The sequence below is a fragment of the Carassius auratus genome, chromosome 8 (genome assembly GCF_003368295.1).
Source record: "Carassius auratus strain Wakin chromosome 8, ASM336829v1, whole genome shotgun sequence".
NCBI classification, from domain to species: domain Eukaryota; kingdom Metazoa; phylum Chordata; class Actinopteri; order Cypriniformes; family Cyprinidae; genus Carassius; species Carassius auratus.
In genome coordinates, this window is record NC_039250.1 from 20372937 (window position 1) to 20396138 (window position 23202).

At 38.6% G+C, this 23202-nt stretch overlaps 1 protein-coding gene across 1 annotated transcript; it reads right to left on the reverse strand.

The window, feature by feature from the left end:
- Positions 1-1147: 1147 nt before the first annotated feature.
- On the reverse strand, positions 1148-22981 carry LOC113107545 (rho-related GTP-binding protein RhoA-D-like). The gene is made up of 5 exons (XM_026270139.1): positions 22798-22981; positions 3266-3423; positions 2835-2955; positions 2441-2571; positions 1148-1699 (listed from the first exon to the last, which is right to left on the reverse strand). The coding sequence occupies exons 2-5, from the start codon at positions 3419-3421 to the stop codon at positions 1526-1528; spliced, it is 582 nt and encodes a 193-aa protein (XP_026125924.1). The 5' UTR covers positions 3422-3423; positions 22798-22981; the 3' UTR covers positions 1148-1525.
- Positions 22982-23202: the final 221 nt, after the last annotated feature.

Here is a 23202-nt window from a genome sequence, read left to right on the forward strand (position 1 = left end):
GGGATATTTTTTTCCAATGGCAGAAAAATAGCTCTTTCTCTCGGTCACCTCAACCCGTAATTAACCCAGAGATTGGTGTTCTTAGAAAAGTGTTTTACTCTGATTCTATGACTTAATGCTTTCTTCTTAAAGGTGCAGTCACATGGTCAACATTGTTGTGAAATTTCACAGGCAAAAAAAAAAGTCCATTGTCTATTATCAATAGTGTAGCAATGTATGAAGCACTGCTCACACAAGGTTTTTTCATTACAGACAGCTTTCTATGTTTGTTCGAATCTGAGCAACCAATGTGGAACTATTGCAAAATCTGCGTGGGGAAATCTTTTCATCCTAAAGCAAAATTCCAGATGCAAACTCCCAGTGAAATGACAGGATTTTGCCAACTAAAAATTGCTGAACCACACTTTTATTTATTCCGAAACCTACACTGCTGACACTTTTATTCCATAAAGACAGTCAAACCTTCTACCATTCTGTGAAAAAGGATCCAGAGATCCAATTGAACAGAAAAATGGATGGATAGCAGTGTTGCCAAGTCCTCGGTTTTAAGCTACTTTAACACTGTTATCATTGGTTAAAGCCACCCAAATTAACGTCATAGTATGTGCCTCAAATACGAATTTTACCCTGGGAACACTGCCAAAAATGTTATCCCCTGAACACAATTTTTATCAGGGGACCCCCCCTCGAAAGGATAGACAGTTAATATCTCTTCTTAGCAGACATCATCTGGAGTCGATGAATAGCCCTTGAGTTTATCACAGTTCTGAAATTGTAACCCACTGTACCACAGGTGAAGCCAAAAAAAGATTCATCTTTCTTTTTCTCACACAAAAAAGGCCAGACCGACTGCCTGAGTGAGATCATTCAGTTTCAGCCCGTTAAACCATTAGGTCTCGACATACAATTATACTTTGCATAATAGTGACATCACGCTCAGCTTTTTGTCCATATTTTTTCAGATTGCCTTTTCTAAACAATTAATAAATGTTTATGCCAGTTAACCCCATTAATCAGATGGTACTTGTACTTCATGTGAAATAAATATGGGGACTATCCTGACCAAGGCCTATGGACAAATTTAACAAAGTTTGGTTATTTCAAGATCAGTAGTCAAGAAAAAAAAAAAAAAAAAACACAGTACAGGTTGGCAGGTTAAATGAATGATGTATTTTTGCTTTTTTATTTTTTTTTACGTAAATCACTGAGCATCATATACAGAGGCATTGAATAACTGTAAACCAGAACTGAAAAAGACAGAAGATTTATGTACAAATACAAAATTAATCAGTCAGTCTTTCTCCCAGAGAAGGAAGGAAGATATGCTGGTGAAAGGAAAAGAAAAAAGAAAGATGGCAGGAAGGAGAGGTATTGGGTACGGACACACACTTCGATTCCCTTATAAATATTTTTCTGTCATCTACACCTGGATTGTGAGAAATGTGGCGTGTGGTGGGTACTGCAGGCTTTTCCTGGGGTCAGTTTGCGAGGTGTGTGTGTGTTTATGTACGTTGCAGTGTATGGCCTATAACAGCAGGCAGCCGTTTCTCTTCTTGCGCTTACGGACCTGTAGCGCCGCCCTGGTGGCCATCTCAAACACCTCCCGCACTCCCTCTTTGGTTTTAGCAGAACACTCTAAATATCCAAACGCACTGATCCTGTTAGCCATGTCACGGCCCTCCTCAGGTTTTACAGGTTCCTGAAACATACACATATTATGAGAGGCAGCATTCTTTTAGAAAATAAATCATTTGTTTCATTTATCCATCAAAAGTGACAGTAAAGGTGGTTACTGATGTTAACACAAACAGGGAAATGTGTAACAAATGCCTCGCAGATGCAAACAGGGTAAATAATGTTTTTTATGTTTTGATTAAAAGATAGTTAACACTAAGTGTCAGCGAAACCCTAACAATTCACAATTTTTACAAAAGTGCTCTCATTATAAAGTTAGCCTATATGACAGTAGTTATTAATGTTCTGCATTTCTGTTTTGAGCTGCACGCGCTGAAGATGACCAGTAGAGTGAGCATTTGATTAGCAAGTTTTTAACCAATTGGATTAAACTAATAATTTAATGTAGAATACACTTCGTTATTTATACAACAAGGTTAATATTAAGACTTATAGGCTATCTGAATATATATCTGAAGTATTAATCTGACTAGTATGGAAGTTTCACTACTGCTTCTGGCTTACTCTTACAAACACCCTTCAATATGTCACAATCCCTGAGGGCAGCTTTATCCCCACAGGAAACAGCTGCATTTCCATTTTCTTTTGTGGCTGTTGGAGACAGGAAGTGTCCTGTTTGTTAAGGCAAAGGCCAACAAAAGGCCTCTGCCGTGTCTCTACTTCAAGTTACTATGGCAACACCTGTTTAACACATTCACACACACACCAACACACACACACACACACACACACACACACACGATACCTGTTTCATCTTGATCAGCTCCCTGCGCGTGTGTTCATCATTCCGCAAGTCCTTTTTATTGCCCACAAGGATGATGGGAACATTGGGGCAGAAATGTTTTACCTCTGGCGTCCATTTCTCTGGAATATTCTCTAAGAGAGACCAGAAAAAAAGTGAATGAAAAATAAATAAATACATTTTTAAAAATAAATATATACTATATTTGTGTGTATTTTTACAGAGAATTCTTAAAAAGAAACAAAGTTAAAAAGAACAGCATTTTGAAATAAAAAACATATTGTAACATTAAAATAAATAATTTGCCTCCTTGTTAAATAAAAGTGTTAATTTCATTCAATAAATAAATGGAAAAGATTTTACTGACTCCAAACTTTTGAATGAGGTGTATATGTACCTAAACTATCTGGACTATCTATAGAGAAGCACATCAGAATAACATCTGTGTCTGGATACGACAATGGCCTCAACCGATCATAGTCTTCCTGACCAGCTGTATCCCATAGAGCTAACTCCACCTGAGAGACAGAGACACAGAGTGCAGATACTTTGTCAGCTGAAGATATGAACTGAACTTTGAGTGGCCTGAATGTCAATCCCAGTGGCAATTAATATAAAAACTATTTAGAAACCTGAGGCTATTTAAAGAAATAACTGCTGACCACACTTGACTTCTCTCATAATAGGTCCAAGCATGTCTGTTCAAGATGGCCACAAATTTGGGTTAAAAATATGACAGGCTGCAGTAACACTCAACTTCCTTTCTTCGAGCAAACATACACATTCTCAGCATTCCACAAACTGAGGCAGAAGGACTGTGTAACTGACCTGTTTGCCATCCACCTCTATGTCAGCGATGTAGTTTTCGAACACTGTGGGCACATAGACCTCGGGGAACTGATCTTTACTGAACACAATCAGCAAGCAGGTTTTCCCACAGGCTCCATCTCCCACAATCACCAGCTTCTTACGGATGGCTGCCATCACTACAGAAAGTAAGAGAGGAAGAGATTTTACCATGAGAAATAGTAAAATAAAAATATATATAATTAAAAAAGTAAGGAAATATAGTCCATTACAAAAATTGTAGCAAATATGTGTCATCATTGTGATAAAATATCCAGTTTAGCAGTGATTCTACAAACATTTAACAAATCAAAATAATAGTTCCAGAGAGCCACAAAATACATCCTAATAAGTGTCATAACCGTTGGTTTTACATGAATGAACCCCGGTGGTTTAAGAGACACAACAATAAAGAGTGTAGCAGAAACTGTTCCAAGATCAATCCTGCATTTATGCAGACTCAGGAGGCCAAAATGCTGATCTAGGACCTAACTGACCCACAAAATAAACATCACACTGGAATGAAATGAGCACCTTTTGTTCTAGGCCTTATTTGGGAGTGTTTTTTACATCCACACGGACAGAAACAAAGCAAGAGCATGAAAAGTATGGAAGAATATAGTAAGAGAAAGAGGGAGACTTTCCTGCCCCAGTCTTTTCCTCCCTTTCCCACAATTTTGAGAAAAAAAGGACACGATGGCCCAAAAACGTCACAGCCAAAGAACATACACATTTTTCTTACATAGTGCCAACCCAGCCATCTGTCTGCATTTAAGCAGGACATACACAGAGCAGCAGTGCTGCCATACAGTAGCCCACTGAACAGGACTACATGGTTTTGGCTTCTGTGAGTGACGGAAGAATGAGAAAAATTCAGAACATGTCAAACATACAGTAGGTATATAGGAATCTATAAACGCATTTAAAACAAAAGCTGACATTTTCCACCACGTCACACCAGACCCACAGTAAGCACAATGAACTATTTGTTTGGCACTGAATCACAGTAATACCACAGTTGTGTTATACCACAGTTTGGTAATACCATGGGTTTTTGACAGGGTACAATGTAAATGTATAAAAATGCCTACCATAAAGTATCAAAGTACTAAGGTATTATTGTAAACTAATGTTCAAAATTTTGCGGTCAGTACAATTTTAAATTGTTATAATACTTCACAATATTAAGGATTTACTGTATTTTTAATCAAATAAATTCTGCCTTGGTTGAGCATCTTTCCAACTTTTGGAATTACCTTTAAAATAAAGTAAAATTACAAAACGTCTTCACTTAACAGTGTGTGAAGAGATGCACAAATTGATGAATGACTCAACATTTTATTACTGTGGTTTCAAACTATAGCCAGGACTGTGCAGCTTCATAATGAGACATTTGGATTGGATGGTCACAGAAAGTTGTCGGCTAAGCCTGAAACAAGCAGCACACCCACACATTGAACTTCAAAAATCACAGGACATTTTCTGAGAGAGAGAAAAGAACCGAAACAGGTCAGTACTATTCTTGAATGTATGTCCCTGGAGAAAGAAATGTGTTCCTGATGACGGCAGCCTGGTTTCTCACATGCACACATTATCTCACAAGCCCTTCAAACACACCCAGTTCTGCCCACACTTGAACAAAAGGGCCTTTTTGAAACAGTTCAGACGTACCAAAAAAAGAAAAAAAAAAACTGAGCAATTAATTCACTGGAAATTAAATAAATCATATTTTTTAAGCAGAAAAATGACAACGCCATATGTGATACGTCATGCCGGGAATTTCCCATAGTGCTCACTCTGGAAATGCTGTCCATCTCTGAGGGCACAATGCGGAAACATTTCCTCAACCTCTGGTGGCAGAATAAGAAGGAGCTCACTTCCTGTTCTGACAACTCCCTTCCTGTTCACACACAGGCTCCTATGATATCTTTTAAATTAAAAAAGATTGCAGCCCTCATAAATCACACAGCTGCATCTGAGAGAAAAATACTGTTAGATCGAAGCCTTGTCTTTTTTATAATATTATACTATCAAAGTATATTAATATTTTTTCTTCTGTGTTTCATCTTTTTTAATATTTCTATTTAGTTTATTTTACTTTATTTCAGCTTTAGTTTAAGTAATTTCAGTACTTCAGCTTTGATGTACAGTGGAGGTCAAAAGTTTACAACCCCCTTTCAGAAACTGCAAAATGTTAATTATTTTAACAAAATAAGAAGGATCATACAAATTGCATGTTATTGTTTATTTAGTAATGATCTGAATAAGATTAACATAAAATATGTTTACATATAGTCCCCAAGAGAAAATGATACATAAAAGTTACTCCGTTCAAAAATAATCCTTCAGTTTTTTTTTTTTTTTTTTTTTACACATCACTATATCATATCGTGAGATTCTGATATTGCTTAAACCCTACATCAACACATCAATCGAAATCAAAATTATTAGCCGAGTCAATACAGGTAAGCAATGATGTAGTTTGCTTGCACAATAGATAGACATTGGGTTATAATTTCACAGGCCGACTAGTCTTTCTGACAACCCAACGACTAGTCAATTATGAAAATTTGATGTTATGCACAACCCCTAACATCCACAGAATCAAAGACTTGTTGAGTTAAGCACTGGACTGAATCAGCAGGAGTTAATCAGAAGGAAATGAGAAAAAGTGTGTTTCATTATGATTGATAAGAAACTATAACAGCTCGATACAACCTGGATATGGAAAGTGAATGAGATTTAAATTGCATTAAGGAGGGGATTCAGTCATTCTGCTTCAAATATTTCCATAAGGGATCATGGGATAATTGAGTCCAGTCCATCACGATAGCCTTCTTCCCTCCAAACCCACCAAAGAAATGACACACACACTAAACAGGGCCCAGGAGAGCATTTCAGGGGAGTGCTATGGATGAGCAGACACTTTAAATGCTTTCAATTGGCCTAGAGCCACAGGAGCTGTGGACTGATGGGTCTGTAATATGGCTGGGCCACATATTGAATATTCATGACAGATTTGCAACAATTTGTCTGGTGATATCAAATTAAGCAACCCCATTGTCACGTCACACTGTTCAGAGAACACGCTCGAGTCACAAGGAAACGTTTAACAGTCTTTAATTAAGGAAACACTGGAAATAATCCACAACAGGAGCTTGAGCAACACCCGTAAACAACAAGTAGACCAGACAGAGACAGACTGCACAGACTAGGACTTAAATGCATGGGATGACTGGGGAAACACAAGTGCATGGGATGACTAATTAAACTAATGAGACTGAACGAGGACAGGAACAAGACCAAATAAGGAAACAGGACAAACAGACATTATAGGGACAAAACAGGTCCAAAAAGTCTGACATTTTGCCCCCTCCTGGAAGATGTATTATACTGCATGCACTGTAGCAACAACAGAGGGAGGCATCAGTGGGAGCCAGCAGACAGAGTCCAGGGAGGAGATGATGGAGGGAGGACCCAGGGAGAAGACAGAAGGGGCTTGGAGCAGGAGAAACCAAGCTGGACCAAGGCCGCAGCCATGATGTTGACCCACGATGGAATTGAAAGATGGAGGAGCCATGGAGGAGGAATGGCCACCGACTCCATGGGACCAACCAACACCGGGGGAGCAAGGGTTGTGGAGGAGTCTAAGGTGCAGACGGAGAGCCAATGAGTCAGGGGGCTCTGGTGACCGAGGTGAAGCCAGAGCAACCAAGGACCAAGGTCGAGCTGGCAGGAGGGCGAGCAGAGGAGCTGCCAGATGACAGCAGTGGAGGAGGCAGGAACGGGTGGGTGGGTGTTCATTTTGTAAGCCTCCGGGCTCTCAGGGCTGAGCTCCAGGATCAGATCCCACTCCTGGCTGGACTTGGAAATGGGAGCCCCCTCATGGTTGAATGGGACCAGTAGGGATCAATGAGTTAGGAGAGGGTCAAGTCTATTTCCAGCTCTGTTTTCCAGTCTATTAAGTGCCCCTCGAAGTCCAGCAGTCCCAGATGTACGATCAGCTCAACATCAGCCGCAGTGCAGTGGGCGGAGCTCCACTCAGCGCTCTCAACGTCCACGCTTTTCTCCCTCACAATGGGCATTGCAGCCTGCTCATGCACCTGGTCTGAGGGGTTGGGCTCTACTTCCGGGCTGATGCTCAGTACAGCTCCGTTGCTCTGCATTGCGCTGGCTCGTAGATCGCGGCAGGAATCGGCTCTCCATCATCAGTGGGCTCTGGCTTTAGCTCCACACAGAGAGGATATTGTGGGCTTGGCTCTGGGTAAAAAAAAAATATCCATTTCCTATTTCTGTATGTACATATTAATAATAATAATAAATTGTATTTATGAGCCCCTTACATGACACCCAAGGTCACCTTACATGCAAATAAATAAAACATCATAAAATTAACATTTTATGATTACATAATCATATTTTATGCTGCTTGTCAGTGAACAACAGCTCTATGTACTTAATGCTCCTCCATGTGAAAGCGCACAGGTGATGGAGATTTACCGCTGATTACAGAACTGCCTTTACGGACAAGATGAGCATTAAACATTGCATGTGATTTATCGTGCAGCCCTCATACATATACAATACAATACATACATACATTTGATGCATATTTGTCGGCTTCACATCCATGATGTGAATCTCCCGTTCCACCATATCTTAAAGGTGCTTCATTGGATTGAGATCTGGTGATTGTGGAGGCCATTTGAGTAAAGTAAACTTACGGTCATGTTCAAGAAACCAGTCTGAGATGATTTGAGCTTTGTGACATGGTGCATTATCCTGCTGGAAGTAGCCATCAGAAGATGGGTACACTGTAGGTATAAAGGGATGGACAAGGTCAGCAAAAATACACAGTTAGGCTGTGGCGTTTAAATGATGCACAATTGGTATTAAGGGCTCCAAAGTGTGCCAAGAAAATATCCCCCACACCATTAAGCCACCACCAGCAGCCTGAACCGTTGAGACAAGGCAGGATGGATCCGTGATTTCATGTTCTTTACGCCAAATTCTGACCCTACCATCTGAATGTCGCAGCAGAAATCCAGACTCATTTTATTGTCCAATTTGGTGAGCCTGTGTGAACTGTAGCCTCCATTTCCTGTTTTTAGCTGACAAGAGCGGCACCTGGTGTGGTCTTCTGCTCCTTCTCCAGGGTTCAAAGTGTTGTGCGTTCAGAGACGCTGGTGAGTGTGGGGAAAAGTCGCTGGGGAGTGTGGGGAAAATGTTTATTTGATCCCCTGCTGACTTTGTAATTTTGCCCACTTACAAAGAAATTAAGCACCTGTAGATTTATGGTAGGTTTATTTTAACGTATAGAGACAAAATATCAACCAAAAAAATCCAGAAAAAAAAAAAACACACAAAGGTTACACACACACAAAGGTTACACAGAGTAAGTCTCGTTCTGTCTCTATCTCGTGCGCACAAAGACCTCAGACACATTGGGTACATGAGTAAAATGAAATGGTGCTGAGTGATGCCCGCTGGCCTGGTTCCTGTGAGTCCTTAGGAAGTAACGGGTGATGTGAGCACTGGTGAGAGTGTGTCTGGTGGATGATGTGAATATATGATGCCTGCAGTGGGAGCCGCAGCACTCAGAGCTCTGTGAAACATGTCTCTGATCCTCACAGGCAAGCTGTAAAATCACTCTGCAGCACTCGGCCTCTGTCTGAAGCTCAAACCAACTACTTGCACAATGACCCTGTTTACTAGGGATGAGTAAAATTACTTTTTCGAAATCAAATAGTTCTGTAAGCAGTCTGACCTAGAAGTCCTCTATATAGGGCTGTTATGATATTAGATTTTCACTATACGATTATTTTGGCCTAAAGAATTCATGAGATTTACATTATTGGGTCCAAGCCTCTACTCATTTCACTTGTAAATACTATTTCAGCAGCCATTTATTAAGACTATTTCATTAATATTATGTATTTAAGCTAAGCGTAATTTGCTGTGCACTCTACAGTCTCTGTACTCACAGTGTCTCAGACACTAATACTTTAGCTGAATCAGTTTGTTGTTTTCTGGGGGGCGTCTGGCAGAGCATTAGGTCTCAGAAGTGGTGAAAGATGATGTCAGACATAACAAGCAGATATCTTAATGGGGTCCTATTATGCTTTTTCACTTTTTGAATTTTAGTCAGTGTGTAGTGTGTATGTTTGGGCATAACAAAGATCTACAAAGTTACACATCTCAAAGTCCACTCCAAAGGGAGATTTTTTATTTTTATTTTTTTTATCCCTTTTCAAGAATTACAATAAACAGCTTGTTTGGACTCCAGCGTTGTTTTCCAAAACAATATCAAATTGATATGGCAATATTGATGCCATCCTTATGAGAGGGAACTTGCTGCTTTGGCAAGGGGCGGGCAGTACTGAAACACCATCTGAGCTGTTCACCAATCACAACACACTGCGACAGCTAACCAATCACAACACATTTTGTTTTTTGGAAGGCAGGTCTTCATTAAACGGACAACTAATCGAGACATTTGTGCCAAGTTGGCGAGAAAGGTATTGTAATAATGTAAATTATGTGAAAAATAATGTGTTTTTTGAACCAACAATAATGAGAGCACGTTCTAGTACACCCTCAAATCAAATTCAAGACATTGTAAAAGAGCATAACAGGACCCCTTTAACCACTCCTATCCAACCAAGGTATTGAAGTTAGAAATCTCTGTATCATGACCACTAATTAACATGCTTTGTCAATAAGATAAAAGTGGGTTTTGTTCAAAGTTGCTATTATCCATGCACATAGATCATTGATATGAATATTTTTTTGTAACTAAATATCGCCCGCTAAAAAGTAACTAGTAACTTGTACTCTCAGTACTTTTTACTTTTAAGTACTGTTTTGAAAGCAGTACTTTTACTTGTAATTGAGTATTTTTTCACCAATGTAACAGTACTTGTACTTAAGTAAATATTTTCAGTACTCTTTCCACCACTGAAAGAAGATAAATCTCTCTTGCCAGGAAATCTAACAGGAACTTCAATACTCAAACCCACTGGAGCACACTAGAAATATTTAATGGGCTATAGTATTTATTTAATAAGGTGAAGCTCTGCCATCAACTCACAGCTAATCTCACAATTAATGAACTGTAGAGATCATCAGGGGGTCCACTGAGCAGTGTTAATTTTGACACTAAATTTAAATTTAGTTTTAGTCTTAGTCTTTTGACTATAATTCTTTTTAGTTTTAGTCAAGTTTTAGTCATCTGATTTGTTTTAATTTTAGTCTTATTTTAGTCGACTAAAATTGCTTGGTATTTTAGTCGACTAAAATAAGACTAAAATCAATAACAGATTTACTAGACAATTTTTTACAGCTGGTATAGGAAACAAACTTAACCAAAATATATAAAACACAAATTCAACTTTATTTCAACACAACTGTGTCTTTATTTCGATTCAAAAGCTTTTATGCAGCAACAAACACTGTCATGATAATGTAAACAATAACTAGCTGCCAATTGACCATCAATAAAAGAAAAATAACGTTAGGTCCAGGCCCTTAAAGCTTACAGCTGAGCTGAACAATAAGTGCATACATTTAAAGTAAATATTTAATAAGTTGGCAGCTAGGTGGATAAAAAAAGTAACAAGATTTTATAAGGTATTCATTTGTCTAGCAATATTGTATGTTTTAAATACTACAATATTGCTAGATTAGTATGTATAATGATAGGATGTGAACATTCATGTTTCACATGACTAATATAGAAATATTTGTGATATTGTCAACAAGTAGAACATTATAAAATATACTAAACATTAGTATTAATCAAATGTATTTATCATGATATTACGTATTAGTATTGTGCTCGCATCTAATTTGAAGAAGGGGCTATTTTACAGTACTTTTCAGTTCGTAATATTTAATGCTACAACATCTACGCACTGCACTATTCCAATTTTGCTTAGCTCAATAAACAAAAGAACATCGTTGTGAAATTACATTTGAGAAAATGTCCGGGTGGCTCGTCTGTAAATGTCTTTTCAAATTGGTTGTGTTCTTGCCACGAATGAGCGCTCTGCATGCTTTACACTTTTTGTTATGTTCGTCGTCAAACGTGAAGTGAGCTGTGGACATTTTGTCGCTCTTTTAGACAGTAGGGACTTTAAGCAACAGCTGCGAATGGAACGGCTACAGCGACCGGAAGTTTGCCGTCACACCGCTGTAGCCAAGAACGTAAAAGTCACTAAGCAACGGTAAAACAGAACAGCGCAACGCAGCATTAATTCATTTATTGAGATCCAAAAAAATATATAATTTAAAAAAGCAAGAGAAGGATTGCTTTTGGCGTTAAATGACAATCTTTTGTCAGAAGAGGAGTTTTTAATATTGTATGATGTAAATAAGTCTAAAAACATAACATTTATTTACCTAACCTCTCACGTTGTAGCGACTCCGGCAAATCAGCTGTTCTCCCGTAGTAGACCGTTAAATTAGAACGTCACAAAGTAGCAGTTAAATTCGCGCAGGCGCAATACAACGCCAGAATGGCGTTGCCGTTCCACCAGAGGCTGTTGCTTAAAGTCCCTATCACCTCTACGAATGCCGACTTCCCGGGAGCTCATAAAAACTGAAAACCTTCGCTTCACGTCTCAATAAGTCAGGCTCTGATTGGTTCTCTTCTCTCATGCAGTCTGTTCTGTTTTGCCGGTTCTTTTGCTCATTCCTCGCATCTCTCCCGTCTGCTGATTTGATTTTCGTCACAGTCTATTTTCGTCTCGTCCTTTATTCGTTGACGATAATGTCAATCAATTTAGTCATAGTTTTAGTCTCCATCAGTGCCTTCTATTTTAGTTTTCGTTTCGTTTTTGTCGGCAAAAATATATTCGTGACGAAAATAATGACGAAAATATTTAGTCAACGAAATTAACACTGCCACTGAGTCTTTAAGACTGAGACACTTTTAAGACTTGACCTAACACAAACACAGTGGAGCAAACACTACTCCTTTGGCCAATGGATCAAAACACAGTTTAAAATATAAAACACACACACATACACACAAAGCTGATTTTTAACCAGGAGGACTTTGGAAAGCATCTGCTGATTTGTGTCCTCAATGATCCTGTGAGAAGGTCAATCTCCACCAAAAACTCATTGACTCCACATTTCTTATCTTCGTCTTACTCCCCTTACTTTTTGATTGAACCACCAAAACACTTTCAGATAAGGAGCATCTCTTGCTGTGTTTTTCTAGTAAGCGGTGGTCTGAATCAGTAAACAGAGCCACTATCGATCTGGCAACACAATGTCATAGTTTTATAAGTAAAGCATTGCCAAGTTTGGTAATATAAACATTGCAGCAAATAGCAAAAATTTGGCAAGTTCCATGGGAGAATATCTAATATAAAAAAATACGAATAAAAAAAAGAGCATCCTTCAGTTTGTATTGAATGTGTAATTATTATTTCTTTCATAACCTAAAATATGAATCACATCATCCCAAAGAAGCTTCTTGAGTCCTAAAAGTCTTAAAGGAACACTCCACTTTTTTGAAAATATACTTATTTTCCAACTCCCCTAGAGTCAAACAGTTGAGTTTTACAGTTTTCGAATCCATTCAGACAATCTCAGAGTCTAGTGGTAGCACTTTTAGCTTAGCATAGATCATTGAATCTGATTAGACCATTAGCATCTCGCTCAAAAATGACCAAAGAGTTTCTATATTTTTCCTATTTTAAATTTGACTCTTCTGTAGTTACATCGTACTAATATCGATGGAAAATTAAAAACTTGCAACTTGCTAAAAGTGCTACCGCCAGACCCAGAGATCGGCAGACTGGATTCGAAAAACGGTAAAACTCAACTGTTTAACTGTTTAAGAAAATTAGCCTTTAAAAAAAATAATAATAATACATAAATAAAAATTGGAGTGTTCCTTTAACAGTGATAACACCTGCATAAACACAGTGTAATTGTACACCCCTATGTGCCAATAAACTGAACACACAGCATGACTAGAGAATATGTCTGGAACTGTTAGGTAGGGACAGTTAAAACTTCTGTAATAATTTACTCACTTTCATGTTGTTCCAAATCTGTAGATGTTTAGTTTTTTTCCCTTGAGGAACAAAGATGATGATTTTCAATAATGTGTTTTTAGATTCTTTTGACTTGCATTGTATGGACAAAAATATAAAATCACTTTAAAATATCTTTTTTAGTTCCACAGATGTCATACGGGTTTGGAACAACATGAGGGTTAGTAAAAAAAGAAAAATTTAAAAAAACCAAAACATTAGTAATAGCTCACAGAAAGTGTAAACACACAGCTAGTCAAACAAAAATGGCTCATCCCCTGTTGTTTTCGCTGCTGGGTCTCATAATTAAAGATTCTTATCTTAGAGCACACATTGACAAGTGTATTAATCGCAAATGAAACTCAGCGTAGGCCTATGCCTCATACTCTAGCATTAAATATTTTTGCTGCATCCGAATCAGCAAAGCATAGACCGCAAAACAATCAGCGGATGGCGGGCGGGTGCGGCTTTGAAATTTGCTCAAAAAACTTTGGCGCGGATGATGAGTTTTGTGACAGATCTCCTTAATAAACGGAGGTCTGAAATCTCTGCCCCTTTACCGATCAGAGCGCGCGCTGAAACGGAGTTAACCCGCTATCTCCAAGATCAACCAATTGACTCTACGGCAGATCCACTAGCATGGTGGCGAGACAATATGAAACAAAATGAAACACGCTATCCGCCCCAACGACGGTTATGTTATGAACCGTCACATTTGACATAACCGTCATCACCAATTCTGAAACCGGCACACCCCTACCAATCATTCCAAAGAACTGCTCCCATGATGCACTGAGAATGCTAATATTCAGCCACTATTAAACTATTTAAACTTATAATATTTAAACTTTTGTTTTTAATTGGGTTGTCCTTTTTAATGCTTTTTAGGAATGTTAAATCTTGTCTTGTACCTTCTTCTTGCTCAAATTTCAAATAATTTTAGGAAGTCTGCAATGCTGTTATGCAAGGCTGCTTGATTATTTTAATCTAGGGCTGCACGTTTTCAAGTTTTTCATTAACCGTTAACCGAGGCCCTTATCGGTTAATACTCGGTTAACCATAGTGTGCGCCAGGGTTTCCGTTGTCCGGTAATTTCCGGACATTGGCCGAAAAAAAAAAAAAAAGAAATGTCCGACAAAATTTCATCTTTCCGGTCAAATTGTCCTATTAAAACTGCCTAATAATCTTGCCCACTAACACAATCTGAATTTGAGAATAAGCCTAAAATGTATAAAGCAAATATACACCGACCTTTGGCTATCTTATAAAGGAACAGGCTCTAGTAATAGTTATGTAACTTTCCGTGTTTAGGCGAAGGTAACAAGCAGGCTCCGCGGCCGCCTCGCTAAGGCTATGACTATGTTTGACAGGTACAATATTTGAAAATCGATAATTATTATTTTTTTTTATTACATTTATATCTGAATTTATGTCAACCTATAGACTTTCAAATATCAAAATGTCATGAATTAATATGTATTTGTGTACAAAATGACAAACATATTTTCCTATTATATTTTGCCTGGAAACGTTTCCAACAAGGCGTCGGTTCTATTTCTAGCATGCACGCGTCGAGCCGCGCGTCGAGCCGCGCGTCTCACGCAGGCAGTCGACAAGCTCTAACCTGTTAACATGGGAGCCGAATTAAAAACAGACACACCACGCAGCTGAGATGCTTTCGCTCATCGCCACGCATCCAGTGAGTCCTGACCGGCCTAATGATGCCCGGGTGTTGGCTGTTGAGATTACAACAACGAGGTGGTACTTGAAGAATATCTAAGCACTGTATTGCAATACTTGCATTTTGCCCCGTCGCTCTCAATTTTAAAGTGCTCCAACGCTGTACTTTTTTTTGCCCGCTTCATATTAGAAAATGACTTCTTCTTGTGGACATTACAAATGTCTGGGAGCGCTCTGGCGGTCTCTGGTGGTGCAAAAATTTATTACAACTAAATTCAATGCACGCCATTGACGTCACTTAACCGAGCAAAATGTTTCACTCGGTTACGCAATTTTTAACGGTTAATCGGTTAACCGGTTAACCATGGCCACCCCTATTTTAATCACGATTATTTTGGTCAATATTGTAGTCACAATTACTGAACACGATTATGAGGGGCCCATATGACCAAAACTTTATATGAGTTATTTATTTAACGAGGGTGAATAAATGATAAATGATGACAGAATTTTTTTTTTTTTTTGAGTGAACTCTCCCTTTAAGGTTTTCAAAGATTAACATTTAAAATACAACAAATGAACAACAAATTATTTTAAACCAATTATAATTTTAAATGCATGTCAGCCATCAGTAATCACAATACACTCATATACACAACAAATCAACAACAACTCCACATTAGCCAAAACAAATCAATATTTAGTCTGTACCTTCAGCCACAACAATAAATAATTACTCCACACCAGCCACAACAATCACTAATTACCGTGCACCCTTTTTTTGTTATCACCTATGTGAGATATGATTTGACACAATGGGCCTCATTTACGAAACGAACGTACGACAGAAAATTGGCCATATGGTCATTTCAAAGCAAAACTTTTTTAATCAATATGGACGCGAGAGGTGGCTCCAATCAAATCTCACGTCTTGTCTTAGCTCATGTACGCAAGATATTTAGTTCCTGAACTTGCGCGCAGCATAGTAAATATAGTGGAGAATTGTAGAATGACAGCGTTTTGTTCATTTTTATTTTCCTGACTGTCAAGAAAAGCTCATTAGTCGATTGTTAAAGATTAGATTGTCTTTTTTATATACAGGGCTTTAGCTTTATATGTGCAAATAGCAGCGTAAACAAGACCATGAGGATTCAATCATTGCATCATGCAGCGCTTCTGAGAAAGGTGAAAAAAAAAACACAAATTAATTCTATAAAAGGAATAAAATAAATGTTTTTTGAATGTTACATGAATCACACGTGAACTATGTCATAAGTTGATTTGTGCGCACGGATCTGCGCTCGTTTCTATGTTAGATTGATAAATGAGGCCCAATATGTGTGTGTTTGTGTAGAAAGCTAGATTAGGTATTTTACAAACTACTTGCTGAAGCACAATCCTGATGACACTTGCTGCTGATTGTCAGATTGCTACAGCCACACTTTTATTACAGGATTCATTGACCCTGAGGGTGATAGCCAATCAACAGCAAACGCCAGGCACAAGCAACTGCCTCATGCTTCTGTGGAGCAGCAGCGGATCCTTAGATCAGATTCTCCACACGACAGAACAGAGAAGAGCACAGAAGATTAAACTCTAATTTAAAGGCCTCGCTGATGTTTGGCTTCCTTATCACACTGAGAGAGGAAACACTTCCAGTGTATCACACACCTCAAAGCGGGAAATCAGAAACAAACACAGCACAACTTTAAATAAAGTTCTTCTGCTTAAGTTTAATAGAACAGATTAATATCAGACAGTTGTAAATAATGACTGCGCATTTCTAAGCGGTGAGTGTCTCTCTGATTTCAGCTTCCAAAGAAAAAAAAAAGAAGAAAAGCCGCAGCCTAGGAAAACAGAATGGGCAGATTTATCCAAATTAAAAGGACAGAAAAAGCAGAAGGGTCTGACCTACTTGAATGTTTGTTCTTGTTCCTAGAGAGAGGGGGAGTTGGAGAGAGGAAAAAGAGGGTGTCCTAATTAAAAACCGTCCTGTCTTCTCCTCTCCTCTCCTCTCCTCTAAGACTGACCTGAAATCAGCTCTCCATGGACAATCACTCAAAACCAATGGCATTGCACACTTACAACTGATCTTTAAGCAGTGAGAAAGTGAGTGAAAAGTACCAGCTACTAGTTTGGACATGTCCGATTATCTCCGTTTTTACAGTGAGTGGTCACAATTCTGAATACTCTTATTTTCACCAAAAACAATCTGCTTTCCTTTTCCAGCAGCATTACACATGGGAATCTAGCTGTATTAATGCTGATCTTTGTGAGATCAAGGGTTTTTAACCTTATTCAGGTCAAGGACCACCAAGAACCATGAGCTGGGATTTGATCTCAGGTCAATAAATGTGCAACTTGCGCTCCAACTTTTAATTTATATAGCTTGTATAATACATTATATACACAGTACCTTTAAAAAATTGGGGGTTGGTAAAATAATTTGATTAGAATTCATTTTAATTAAATCGATTTTATTAAATGAAAGATTCATTAAAGCTGAATTTATTTAGTCAAAAATATAGCAAAAAAAAAAAAACATTGTGACATATCTCAATAAAAAAATAAAAATAAATAAATAAATGCAATATATTTATTCCTCATGGCAAAGTTGCATTTTCGGCAGGAATTATTCTAGTTTTCAGTGTCACACACAAAAATCATTCTAATATGCTGATTTGGAGCTCAAGTAACATTTCTTGTTATCATCATATGATAAAATGATTGTGCTTCTTAATATTATTTGCTGAAACCATAAAACATTTTATATGATTCTTTGATAAATTGAAAGTCTAAATGAACATCATTAACATGGTTTTTCTAAAGTCACCCTGTAGTGAAAATCAAGTATTTAATGTTGTTTTTGTCTATGTGGTGTTTTTAATATGCTTTCAGACAAACCCATGTGCCAATCCATTAATCAACACCATTGGTGAGCATTATCTCCTAGAAACTGTACTTTTTCCAATGGCAGTCTCAGAAACGTGGTTTGAAACGGTCTTTTGTTTGCTACGCCACAAAAATCAATAACCAATCATGTCAGGGGATCCTATCAGTAGATTATCATTAACCGTGCTGTGAAGCAGGAGGTCTAGTCAAAAGGCAGCAAAGTTTATCTGTATATTTTTCTGTAGATGTCGTTTCGCTATCTGTTGATATGTTTCACTATTTTCATGATGGCATGTATTGTTAGCGCTTATTTATTTGTATTTAGAACCGCTTACTAGAATAATAACCTGCGGCAACAGTGTAAAGGTAGCCCACAGTCAGACACATCTCTCCCACATTGGTGTCCGCTCTTCACTCGCAGGCAAGCAGGTATAGCTGCAGACTGGAGATCTCCAAAATGGGGCAATGTATCTTCGCGCAAAGACTTTAACCATTGGCTCTGGCTTCAGCCAGTTGTTAATGACTTAATAAAAATGACCAAAAAAAAAAAAAACTTTATAAATTAAACATTTTTTTCTAGTTGATCTAAAATAAAATATACTATATAAATAAATATGATCTGTGAGAGCAAAGTCCAAAGCTCGTGGCCAATGGTGTTCGGACCATAGACTGTATAAAAACATGGACGTATTGTCTGTGATGTCACCCATTGGCCAAAAAGACAGGAGCTGGTTGCTGAAACCACACCCACCTAGCTCGACGGCGACAATCCACCTGTCACTAATAACACCCCATAGATCCTCAATAAACATTAACAAAAAGAGTGATAGAAATGTCAGAAATAGCTTATGGGTCTGTCACGTGATTAAGGAACGACTCGATCCGAAAGACTCATGAGATGAGCTAATCAATTCTCTTTCCGGCTTGGACTGCATTGGCAGCGTATGGGCCTATCACGTGATTAAAGAACGACTCGACCCGAAGACTTTTCAGACAAGAGGTGAGGTGAGCTAATCACAGACTGAAGACCCAGGTAAAGAATGAATTAATCTTTTCTGTATCTAATAACATTTTAGTTTTGTATTGTTTGTAGTGTGATCAAGTACTAGATGTGTTGGGGAAGTAACACGTAACATTTTAATTACATTTTGCTAATGTAATTAAATGCTCTACCAATTGAGCTACCAGGTTATCCACCAACCTAGTTTATGATATATTTTTGTTATAGATTATGAATATGCATAGGCCTATATTTTTACATATTTATTGTTTATTGAATTTTTCTTTATAATGAAGTAGTCTGTATCTAGTAGACTGTGAAAGAATGATTATCAGTTCCAAACACAGAGATCTATAAATTCTACATTTATTTAAATGGGGGGATAAAAAACTTCACTGGTATCGGACCGATATCTGTATTGGCCAATACTGAACCCTAGGTATCGGAATCGGTATCGGAGACAAAAAACTGACACAATGATGAACAACTACATTAACATTCGCAATACCATCAATTTACTGAATAATTAAGTAAATATAATACCTTGATTTACCTTTGTAAAGAAATGTCATTGCTCTATGCGGCCAATGACATCTTTACCTGTGTCGGCCACCCTAGCTCCTGTAAAGTGAGGGGTGAACGGGGAACTGAGCCTTTGGTTGCAATTTGCAACCTCACCGCTAGTTGCCGCTAACATTTACACAATGCACCTTTAATAAACAGGAATCACTCACAAGCTCTCCCGCGAGCTGTCCCAATGCAGTGCAAAGATTTTACTCTATCGCTTTGTTTTAAGAAACGGGGTGTCCCAAAGCCTCGAAGCTCGCAGGGTAGGAGTTGGTAGTGACTGGTGTAACTAAAAAGGTGCCATTGTCCAGTAAGTTCCGGTTGGGGAGTTACGCAATGGCCGGCTTGGCGATCTCATATCGCATTATCTTATTAACAGCAACTTTCTTTACCATGCTATTCAGCGCCAATCACGCCGTGCAGTCAGGTGTCACTGATTAAGGTTACGGTCAGGTGTGTGATAGGATTAGGGGTTAGCATTTTTGCAGCAGGGTGTAGGAAATCGACAGTGTGATTGACAAAACCAATCAAATCTTTAGAATCAACTGTGGGGTGGAGTTTACGCTGAAGTGGATTGGGTGGATTGGATTTAACATACGTGTCATGTGCCTGTCTGTCAACTGGAGGAAGCCACGCCCTATTTTGGAGCTCCCACACCCATTTAGAGATCTCCAGGCTGCAGTTATACCCTTCTCTTTGCTGGCGCGAACTGGAATCACAAACTTTGATGCATTCGAGTCTTCAAGGCACAAAACATCGTCAAGTAAGCAACTTTAACAAATGTTACAGTATCTACTGTAGTAGTCCATTAGTATAAACAGTTTTATTAGCCATGATCCGTGGATCAGGAGACCTTTGCTGGTGTAGGTGGGGCTAATTTGCTTATTCATAGATCTACATATAGTAATACATATGAGGCAAGGGTCACATTACATTACAAGAGTTAAATCCAAGCTATTTTAAGGCATGACAAAATAATTTTCACAAGAAAAAAACATTTAAATGTGCCATTTAAGGGACAACGTTTTTGACTACAGGGAAGTTTAAATAATCAATATCATTACTGTCAATTTTTATCAATTTAATTTTACTGTGTCCTTGTTAAATAAAAGTATTCATTTCTCTTTCTCATATATGTGTATATATGGGCTCATGGGAACAAGACAGACCTCACACCTCTAACTTACAAATCCCTGGTTGTACAAAATAGATCCAGAAGCTCATTAAAAATCGATTTTCTTGCTGGTGGATCCAAGCATTCCTCTACTTCACAAATATCTGATACCACAGGAGCAGAAAACAACCAAGAGGACACAACAGCATACAGATGCACTTCCAGGACATCTACTTGATTTTAGCAAGCAGGAATCCACCCTTAAAGCTTTCTGCTTATGTAAGATATATGTAAACAAACAAGCCTTCCGTCTGTTTAACCCTCATAAACAAGTAAGTTTAAGATAAAACTTCACCTCTGTTTTGATTATTTTACTATTATTCAGCATGTGCAGCGTTTGCATCACAAATGTTATTTGTGGCTCAGTGCCTGAAGGCTGCTTCCGAATCAAACTGGTGTGCCTCACTTTGATGCTTGGACAGTGAGCTGAATAACGACCCAGATATCGACCTGCACCTCACATGCACAGAGAGTGGTGTGGCAGCGGGCCCACACCTGTTGGCAATGCTGAGGTGGCACAGCAGACGCAGCCTTCCTAGTATTACTGGCATACTTAGACATGCTTATCAAGAGAGACTGGTACTTTTCAGGCCCCTTCACTCCTTTTCTGCCTCAGTTGATCACGGCCACACTCGTCAGATTAAAAAATGGTAGATATATATGCAGCAATCATACTCTTTCTGTGTGTACAGTGAATATTCCAGTTCTAAGTAGGCAAAAAATGCTGTCTAGGTAGGCATCTCAATATGTTTTGTGCCACAGCCATCGAGACCTGGAGATGCTGTCCTAACATGGTGGTGGGCTTTTTCAGAGACTAGCTCGGAAATTCCTATTGAAATGTGGCCTCTTCCTTCCCAAACACAGTGCGGGAGGTTTCCTATACAGTCACTGCTTTAAACACAAACACCGGAATCATTCCTGTCTAACAAGTTTTTAAATGAACCATATGATAATTTCCCTTTCAGTAGCCTACAAAACAGACCACGACCAGCTGTTTTGTCCAAAACACATTTGGGTCAATGACAAACAAGGAAATCCTGGATTACATAAATTCTTATATTTGTAATGGTTTCATACGTTTTTCAAAAACATAGATTCTGTTTTCTGTGATATACCTTCAAACATGAAGTAAGCCTACTAAATATTTTTGAATTTTTAAATTATATACGATTAAGCTTTCAAAAACCATTTCATATTTTTTATTAATAATTATATAATTTAAAGTTTTACATTACATTTTACTACCTGTTTATCTTACAACAGAGATAATCATTCTAATTTCTTACTCCAACATTGGCTCTCAAGAAATTCCTAAACCGTTTTGTTTTCGTGTCATGTGACGTCGACATGGCGGCGTACATAAGCAGGCGACATGCTCCATATAGAAATCTTTTTTTTCCCAGGAAGATTTAACTCATCATCTTGCGTAAGTGTAGATTTTAATCATATTACTTAAAGTTATGTGTAAAACTTTTGCCATTAATAAAAACGTAAGTGCCCATTTAACGTTTCCTTTCAAAATGAATGACCATCACGTCATTAACCCAAAATAAAATAAAATAAATAAATAAAAGTTTGGCATGAATACGCTTCAGCGCACAAACGTGAAACGTGAACCCACGCTAAAGAGCTGAAAGTTACGAGGCGCGGTCTTTCATCTTCAAGTTTCATTGATGGACGCTCATCTATGTACCTTTATGAGCGTGTTATATTGTAATGTTTGCATTTCTGAACTGTACTACGACCTCGTGGACCAAACACATCGATGTGATGTGTTCAACAGGGGTGTTGCCACACACTCCCATGCCAAATCCATCTGAATCTAACGTTGGTGCTGTGGTCAAAAACAAACACTGCACTACCGAGCTGCGCGTGAAAACAGGTGGTGACCCCCGAAAAACACGTCGCAACTTCGGCGATGCTTTTTGCGTCATAATAGATGAGTTACATCTGTCGGTTGTGTGTGTTTTCCAGGCTTTTAAAGAAACACTTCAAGTTGTTGATCTTCATTAAAGACGCTTTTCTGAAGCCAACACCTACTTGTTTTCTCCCTGCAGAAGTGTCAAGCCGTTAAAGGGCTCTTGGTTTATCCACGATCTATTCATAACTAATAAGGCTAACAACCCTCATTGTTTTCAAAATAAACTCTTACCTTCTTATCAAACTGAAGTTTCGTCGCTAAGGGTTTCGTTTTTGCTTGGCGCAGTGTGTTCAAGTGTTTGGCTGGCCGTGGAGGAGCGGAGCGCTGCCGTTAGATCCTCCCACAGACCACGGCCACAGGCGGCTGGAGTTGTCTGCCCGATCGCGATTGGCTCGTGGGGAGGAGCTGCCGGTTACAGCCGCGCCTCCGGCCGTTAAAACAGAATGACATCATTGGCACGAGCGGCGGCGGGGGGGTTGAGGTGTGGGCGCAGTGCTCGCAGGACGAGTCGACTGAATTCCAAATGCACCATATGCAGTTCTGTATGCTTCCTGAGTGAATCGGTCTTCTGAATCGGATCTTTGTAATAAAGCGATCGATCCAGTTCACAAAACAGTTCTGAATGTATCATTCAAG